Source organism: Maylandia zebra, linkage group LG2, assembly GCF_041146795.1.
Source record: "Maylandia zebra isolate NMK-2024a linkage group LG2, Mzebra_GT3a, whole genome shotgun sequence".
Classification (NCBI taxonomy): domain Eukaryota; kingdom Metazoa; phylum Chordata; class Actinopteri; order Cichliformes; family Cichlidae; genus Maylandia; species Maylandia zebra.
The window spans coordinates 29,303,888-29,312,870 of NC_135168.1; the positions used below are offsets into that span (position 1 = coordinate 29,303,888).

General features: G+C 40.7%; 1 protein-coding gene across 1 annotated transcript; it reads right to left on the minus strand.

Moving 5' to 3' along the window:
• Positions 1-2,972: 2,972 nt before the first annotated feature.
• Positions 2,973-4,689, minus strand: LOC143413733 (uncharacterized). Its single transcript, XM_076877125.1, has 3 exons — positions 4,569-4,689; positions 4,142-4,424; positions 2,973-4,014 (listed from the first exon to the last, which is right to left on the minus strand). The coding sequence occupies exons 1-3, from the start codon at positions 4,658-4,660 to the stop codon at positions 3,343-3,345; spliced, it is 1,047 nt and encodes a 348-aa protein (XP_076733240.1). The 5' UTR covers positions 4,661-4,689; the 3' UTR covers positions 2,973-3,342.
• Positions 4,690-8,983: the final 4,294 nt, after the last annotated feature.

The window sequence follows — 8,983 nt, forward strand, 5'->3', positions numbered from 1 at the left end:
CTTAAGGGCGACTTTATATTTGCTGGTGCTTTATATTGTAAAGTAGACCCTACAATAATATGAGAAAAACCCAACAATCATATGACCCCCTATGAGCAAGCACTTTAGCGACAGTGGGAAGGAAAAACTCCCTTTTAACAGGAAGAAACCTCCGGCAGAACCAGGCTCAGGGAGGGGCGGGGCGTAACCACCCTGCAGAACTTTTATAATAAGGTTTTTCATTTGTTTATAGCAAAGCTTTGCTATAAACAAGTTGTAAAAGGAGAAATGCCAGTTGTGAGGATATTTCCTATTTTCATTAGTCTGCTCATGTTAATTAAAAGCACATTGATGGATTGAACATTTGACAGCAGCCGCTGCTGCCTGGATGATGTGTAAGCTTTGCCTCTCTCACTGTCACATTGAACAAGGACAAGCAATGCAATTCCATAAACTGAAGCAATGTGCCATTATCCAATTTGTAAAATAAAACTTGAACAAGCTTGCACAATGGACAGAGACCATTAGTCTTCAAAGTAAACGCTGCGCTTTTTGCATAAATCGAATGTGTTTGAATATATTGTGGATGCTGTGATGCAGGTTGATAAACAGATGGATTTATTTGATATACTAACACAATCTTGTAGTTGAAACCTGTATTCATTCATAGAATTCCCAGTTTACTGCAGCTTATGCCTTTATAAAGTTTCACAGAAACACTAATCTTTCCTTTTTTCGCACTAGTCACACAGCTACTGTATGGAGATATTGACAAGGAGACCGAGTATTTGCATGGTTAGAATAATCCCTATGACTGTTTGATCTTTCCTGTCTTTACCACATGACTGTCATTTCTGAAGCTGATGTTCCCGATGTATTTGTCACAGTCAGTGCTCATGTGTTATGCTTTCACCTAATCACATCGACTACTGCTTACCAGTTCACTAAACTGTAGGTTGTAGAGACTCTCCTCAGTCTGATTCATATACAGAAGAGTCCTTAAATACCTTTGGCATTTGGTATTGCACTTGTCTCCTTAACTTGGTGCTTCTTTGAAGTCACACTGCCCTGAATTAAACCATCAGTTGTGGTTAAATAAGTTTAAAGGAAGTGAATAAGGCAAAAGTGCCTCATGTAATTTGAAAAAAAAAATGTCTAAACAAATTTTTGAACACTGTCAAGACTTCAGGAATGAAATATCTTTCCAAAGAAACACTTTTTGATTTCTATTCATTCCAACAGACCAACCAAGCAAACTTAGCTCTGTCCTTCACCTCCCTGCTGCTATTTTTCCTTTGTCCTCTTTTAAATTTTGGCCCAACAATCAAATCAGCAGTTAAAGCCTTTTGTTTGTTTTTTTTTAGTTACGACTTTTAAATAAAGCTATTCTTTTTATTTTATTTTAATGATGCTGAGATGCTCATTTATGCTTTTATTGCAATTCATTATGTGACTATAATGATATAGATAGATTCATTATATATAAAATTATATATATAATTATATATTTATTCATTCAAATAGTTGCTGTTAGACTCCTGACTGGTCATATTTTGCCTGTTCTTAAATCGTTGCTGTATAGGATTATGTAACCAGTATGTACCAAAATATATAAACAATGGGCAAATCAAAAGATTTCAGGAACAACAGGAGCCCAGAGGATGGGTAACCACAATGAAAACACAACTGCAAATGATGAAGCAATAGTTCAACTGTATTTGAAATTTGTGCACTGTATTGCATTTACAATAACAACCAAAATTGTGTGCGCGCACACAGATACCCAAAATAAAAAAGAAAAGAATGTTAGACCCGGGTCTTTTAAAGTGTCAATAGGATCCAGATCAGGCCTGTTTGGTGATCTGGTGAGTTATTGGTGTGAGTTCAGTCCACGATCGATGTATGGTTTGCACTGTTTTGTCCTACCACAGTTCAGGCAACCAGACTTCAAGATTCAATTTCAAATGGGCTGTGGCTCGCCATCCATTGCAATGGAAAAGTATTCCTCTTCTGCGGATTTCCACAAAGTCTGTAATCCAATGTTCTCCGAGGAGTCTCGGCTCCTTTCTCCAACTCAAAAAACCTGACCAGTGCAAAGCACTTCGTATTCATAAAACTAGCTTCGGCTATTCAAATCTGGCGGCTAATCAAGCAGACACCAACAGCTTCGCTGTTTCAACAGCTACCACGTTTTCCCCACAGGTACAGCTATGGCGCGTGTGGTCTAAGCAGCCTTAGCAGCGCAACCAAACATGAAAAAACAAGGCGGGACAAACAATCCCATTGGTTGGACTGCATTTGTATCCAGGTAAAAAAAATAACCTTTGAGAAACAAAAATAAATAAATAACACAAATAATGCAATTCCATACAAAATAATTTGGATTTTTTCTTTAGAGTCTCGCTCCAATCATGAGTGTTTTTAACTGAACAGAATAAAACACCTTTAATAATAATTACAATAAACGGTCTCTAATTCCATCTGTTTGCCACTGGGCTACAATTAGATTTAAAGTGCTGCTGATCACAAACAGATACTTGAACTTACTCTGGTTATCAGTGAGAAGTTTAGAAAGCAGTCAAGATCAATCCAAACAAGTTTTGATGGCAATAATTGATATAAGTTTAACATGAATTCAATTAATCTCTAGTTTATGACCCAAGTTCAATAAACTACCCAAACCCTGAGGCAATGTCCCTAGGCCAGGTGAAAGAGCCTATTCTCTCACTACCTTCAGGTGTGCAATATTCATAAAGCCAGCAGGGCCCATGTTCATTTATGAAGGTTTTTGTACTTCTGGGACTGGTGCAAATAATGTAAAGTGACAGTTCACTGTTAATGTATTTGATTTAGGCCGCACGGTTTAATTATTTTGCACAGTTGACGAATGCAACTTTGAACCTGTGTCAGCTCAAACAGATCCCAGATATAGAGAGCAAATAAATTCACTGAGAAATGGTAGAAATATATTACAGTTTTTCTCGATTGCTAAAACACATTTCTTGAAACTACGCCTCATATCCTCACAACAGTAAACACAAATCCATAACCTCTCACTCAATTCCCCAAACATCCTATTTCCAGGTCAAAATGAAGCTCTACACCCAAAACTATTCACTCCTGCTGAAAAACCAAACTTTGCCCTCAGACATCAAACACAAGCCCTCAAAAACACACACACTACAACAGAGTTTTGCACACTGGTACAATTAATTCAAAACAATAGTTCCAAAACAATTAGGTTGCTTATGGTTCTCCCCTTCAAAACCCTTGTCACATGATAAACACAAAAGACGCAACCAATGTATGTACAGTGGCACATTGTCATTCATGTACTATACAGTACAACACACACCAGAAACATTATCCCACCTCAGCATCTTGTCTTTGGTCTGGGTCAGGCCAGAGAATCTCATCCACATCACAGGCTATATTGGCCCCAGCCAGGCAGCGGGGGTAAAATCCTCTTGCATGCCTGATCCACCCCTGGCATGCATCTACTGATATGTCTAGGCAGGCCTCTTCCATGGCCTGAAGGAGGTGAACACGGACATAAGGTTCTCGGTCATACACTTTCCACCGCCATGCCGAAAATAACTCCTCTATCGGGTTTAGAAAGGGAGAGTATGCAGGCAGAAAGATATTAGAAAACCTTGGGTTATTGGTAAACCAGTCACGAACCAGAGCAGCGCGATGGAAGCTGACGTTATCCCACACAACAACGTAGTGAGGCTGCTCTGGCTGTGCTGGTTCCCTGTAGTCCAGCTGGAACATATGTTGTCTTAAACCATCAAGAAAAGCAAGGAGAAGCATAGTGTTATAGGGTCCTAGTACGGCATGGTGGTGGAGTACCCCTCGTTGGCTGATGGCTGCGCACATAGTGACATTCCCCCCACGCTGACCAGGGACATTTACAATAGCCCGATGGCCAATTATGTTCCTCCCCCTTTTCCTTCTTTTGGTCAGGTTAAAACCTGCCTCATCCACAAAGATTATTTCATGGGGAACAGGCCGTCCTTCAATCTCAAAGATTCTCTGCAAAACACATAACACAGTAGAGTCAATCGGTACCCTGAACCACAGTTCAAGAGTGCTGAAATGGCAGCATAAACTGCCATGCTGTGATGGTACACAATACTTTATACAGTATCAAAACTCATACCTGAACATATTCCACACGTTGGTTCTTCACTCTGTCAGAGTTTCGTTCGAAAGGGACTCGGTATGCCTGTTTCATCCGGAATTGATTCTTTCGGAGGATGCGGTCAATTGTGGAGAGGCTGATGGCATTTATGCCTCGAAAAAGATGATCATCCTCAATCACTCTCCTTTGAATCTCTCGCAGGCGGATTACATTATTTGCAATTACCATGTTTACAAGTTCCCTCTCTTGCTCCTCCGACAAAAGCCTTAACCTGCCTCCACCAGGTGGTCGTCTCTGTGTCCTACAAAAATAGAAGCACTCATTACTGTAACTGTCACACATTCATTTTACAGGAAAATAATGGAAACATACTGAAACTCAAGACACATAAGTTCAGTAACTTACAAGTTACTGTACAAAGCAGTCTTACTGCAAGTACACCTACCTGTTTTCCTCCCTGAAGGTTCTGATGATGGAGGCAACAGTGAAGCGACTCAAATTTGGTTGTACTCGTTGCCCAGCCTCCCTCATAGTCATCCCATGGACAAGGACATGGTCAACTAAAGTGGCTCAAATTTCATCCGAGACTGACTGTCTTCGTGCCCTTGCTCTTCCCCTTCCTTGTCGCCGTCGTTCTCCACCTCCACCTCCTTCACCACGTCCTCCTCCTTCTCCACCTCTCCCTCCTCCTCCACCACCTTCCTGTTGTCCTAGACCACCTCCTCCTCCTCTTCCACCACGTCCTCCTCTTTCACCATGTCCTCTTCCTCCACCACGTCCTCCTCCTTCACCACGTCCTCCTCTTTCACCATGTCCTCTTCCTCCACCACGTCCTCCTCCTTCACCACCTTCCTGTTGTCCTAGACCACCTCCTCCTCCTCTTCCACCACGTCCTCCTCTTTCACCATGTCCTCTTCCTCCACCATGTCCTCCTCCTTCACCACGTCCTCCTCTTTCACCATGTCCTCTTCCTCCACCACGTCCTCCTCCTTCACCACGTCCTCTTTCTCCACCACGTCCTCTTCCTTTGCATCTCTTTGGATCCATTGTTTCAAACCTGAATGAGCTGACTTTGGCCCTTTTATCTATCCATCGCAGGTTCTGATTGGTGTGTGCTAAATTTTGACTCCTAGTGTTTCCACCTGGTTAATTGTGTGCTAATTGAGCTCAAGCTATGCTGACTTACAGTTTTTTCTGAATGCTTAAACCCTAACTGTGATTCCTGTAGCACAATCTCTAAAACTATTCAGACTTATAGCAAAACCACTCACTGAGTTTGCAAAACTAAAAGCACAAAAACTGCTTTGCACTCAGTTTGCAATTTTGTAACACACACTTTGCAAAACTGTAGGCACAATTCACTGCACAACACTCAATTACCAAATTTCCAACACACTCCTAGCAAAAGTATACACATGTATGGCTATCATTAACACTAATTTGCCAACTGTCTGGCACACTTTCACATGCCAAAACTTTCTTAGATAATTCGTTCACTTTGCAATCAGCCTAAGCACTATAATACAGGTAAGCTGTGTGTGCGGAGTACAATGGAGCGAGCAGAAAGAGTGAGAAGTAGAGGAGGCCGAGGAAGAGGACGTGGAGGTGAAGAAGTAGGATGAAGAGGACGACAAGGACAAGGAGGAGCAAGAGGAAGACGAGGAGGGGGGAGAGGAAGATGAGGAGGGGGGAGAGGAAGGGTAGGAAGAGTAAGAAATAGAATTGCTGATGACATCAGAGCTACAATAGTGGACCATGTCATCAACCGTGGAATGACCCTGAGGGTAGCTGGCCAACGGGTCCAGCCTAAACTGAGCCGCTACACTGTAGCAAGTACCATAAGGACATCTTGAAATGAGAATCGGTTAGTACAGTCACTTTGCACAAAGATTTGTAGCACTGCCATATGCCAATGAGAAACACACCAATACCATTGATGTAAAAATACTGAAATTGTTACTTTACAGAATTGCTAGATGACCAGATGCTGGGGGCAGAGGAAGCATGTTCACTGCAGACCAAGTAACCCATATAGTCATTATGGCGATTGCAAATAATCCTATACTTGGAAATGAACACTTGTGTTTGTTTTGATGTGTTTGAATAAACACCAGTACTTGAAGTTTGGATCCCTCTATGCTTATGGATCTATGACAGAAGTATGAGCTCAAACTGACATAGCCTACCTTGTGCACAGAGAAAGCAAAAGCCAGATGTGTTTTATATTCATACCATCAGTGTGCAGTTGGCGCATTGTGTGCTTAGTAGATGATGGCTTGTGTGTACTGTTTGATACGGAAACACCATTTTTACGAAGGTGTGAAGAGTTAATCTAGCTGTGTTCGCTTTTGCAAGAGAACTACAATGTTTTGATTATTGGGTGACAGGTTTTCTTATTTGTGTGAAGAGTTTTGCAAAATTAGCCAATAGTTACAAAAAATGTGCTTAAGCAATCAGAAAAAGCTGTAAGTTAACATTATTGCATGCTAGTGCTTTCTAAATGACTACATGGTGTAAGCACTGTAAAATGTAGGGATTTGTGTGTAGAGTTTTGCAGTAACAGTTCACCAAATTTGAGTCATGTGTCAAAGCAGGGAATAGTGTTTATAGTTCAGGGAAATGGGTGTGCTTTTTGACCAATAGCGTTACGGTTTTGAAATTTTAGTTTAGAGGCCTGGTTATAGTGTTTAAGCAATCGAGAAAAACTGTAATATGCTCCAGCAACAGATTCTGCCTTTATGGGTCAGTATGTAACTTGTTTCTTTTTTTTTTCTGCATTATTTAAAACCATTTGTTGTAGCTCAACTAATGGATGGAGAGATCAGCACCCCGCCCTGTGACAACAATAGCAATGACTCAGGAGCAACTCCCAGGTTGATGTCTGTGAAGGTTCTCCCAGGTTGATATTATCCTGATAGATGGCAGCAGCATCCTGCTTTCCCCTGAGACATCTGCTAGAATACATTGTATTCCTGTTTGTTTCTTTGAAATAGTTTAAATTATTTACAGAAAATGTTGATTTCTTGTGTTGCAATATTAGGTCATATGAATATCTGAAAGAACTAATTTCTTCTGGAACTGAAGAGCAAATCCAGCCTGACTGACAACAAACCGGCTGATTGGTTTGTCGTTTTAAGGGACTGGACCAAGAACTGCTTTGCAGTGTAACTAAAATTAGAACTTAATATTTGTTCGACTGTATCATGTGAAGCAAAATAAAAGTACCAGTTAATCACCTAATTCCTGCATTAAAATGTTTCTTTCTGTGGCCTCTGAATTTCATGAATAGTGTGCAAATAAAAGGCAGAGATGTAGTCACATCTTCCTACCACTTCAGACCTGCGATGATTCTCATGATTCTCTTGAATCTGTGTTTCCAGAGAAGAAAAAAGGTGAATCTGATTGAAAATGACTCACCAGAACAGATTTCATGTGTTCACTTATGTTCTGAGTGGGCCTTTTTCTCAGGGCACGTTAAAAGCACCAAGAATGAAGTCAACTGGTCAGTTATCTAACCATGATTTCGTGCACAGTTACACTCTCATTACCTGTTATCGAGACGTGATGAAAGATGATTATCTGATTGTAAAAACACACATATGGACATTTTGAAAGGAGAGAAGCAAACTAAGAAGGCAGAAATCAGGAAGGGTTACCAGGATAAACATGGAAATGGAAGGAACAATCACAACAGGGACAGAGATAGATTTAGCTGAAAAATATTACAGTAAAAATGAGAGTGTGACAGAGATGATCAATAGCTCTTCCCTGGGTGTATTCATTTCTCCACGCTGATGACATAATGTGCATAATATGAGATGGATGAAATGTAAGAAATATGGTAAAATGGGAGAATGATAAGACAGAAAGGATATTCAGCTGAACCAGTGCTCTGTGTGTGTGTGTGTGTGTGTGTGTGTGTGTGTGTGTGTGTGTGTGTGTGTGTGTGTGTGTGTGTGTGTGTAGGTGTGTGTGTCTGTGTGTCTGTGTGTGTGTGTGTGTGTGTGTGTGTGTGTGTGTGTGTGTGTGTACAAGATGGGGAAACACCCAGAAGAGGCACAGAGAGCCTGTGTAAGAGTTTGACATTAAAATCTCATTAAGAATCCACAACAACAGAGTGTTAAATGATGACTCTTATATTTTCTAGTAATTTATGTTGTACTAGTAAAGCTACCAAAAAGCTCTCGTCTGATGTATTTAAATATCTGGTTTGTTGTTCCAGTCCACACTAACCACAACACTTCTGCCTGTTTTTGTCATTTTTCTTATTTGTTGTTGTACATGAGTTTCTGCTGTTATGGTATGCACACAAACACACACACACACACATGCAGTGGCATATTAAAATTGATCATGGGAAATAATGGCAGCAGCTTATGCTCAAAAATCCAAAATCTCAGGCTTCAGACGTCCCACTTTGGTCCATTTTCGTTTTTCTTTTTGTAACTCTTACCTCTGCATGATGTCATAGAGAGGGAAGATTTCTCATTGGGGCATCTCAAACACACAGTTTTGCCTGTAAGCCCTCAAATCCCACCCACCTACTGTTTGAATCTTTTGTTTTCATGGGGCAAGAGAGGTGACTTAAGGGGAGGGTGACCTTAAATGAAGATGAGCTAAAAGTGAATGAACTGAGAGGCTGCATAAAAAACGGGGTCCAGAAGCATTATTTTGAGCTGTAAAGTATAAAGTAGAGTTCAAGGGTAAAAATACTGCACCGGAAAGCATAATAGCTCCTCTTTAAGCAAAAGACTCTTCAGAGACTACAGAAAAGAGAGATGACAGCACTTCACATAATGCATTTATTGCTCATTACTCATTTTAAAAGACCAATCTATGGCAGTTTATAGCTGCTGGCTG

Coding starts and splice junctions, on each gene's coding strand:
- LOC143413733 (XM_076877125.1), bottom strand. CDS start 4,660: ATGACTATGAGGGAGGCTGGGCAACGAGTACAACCAAATTTGAGTCGC. Junction 4,425..4,568: donor ACCTTCAGGGAGGAAAACAG/GTAGGTGTACTT, acceptor CTATTTTTGTAG/GACACAGAGACGACCACCTG. Junction 4,015..4,141: donor AACGTGTGGAATATGTTCAG/GTATGAGTTTTG, acceptor TGTGTTTTGCAG/AGAATCTTTGAGATTGAAGG.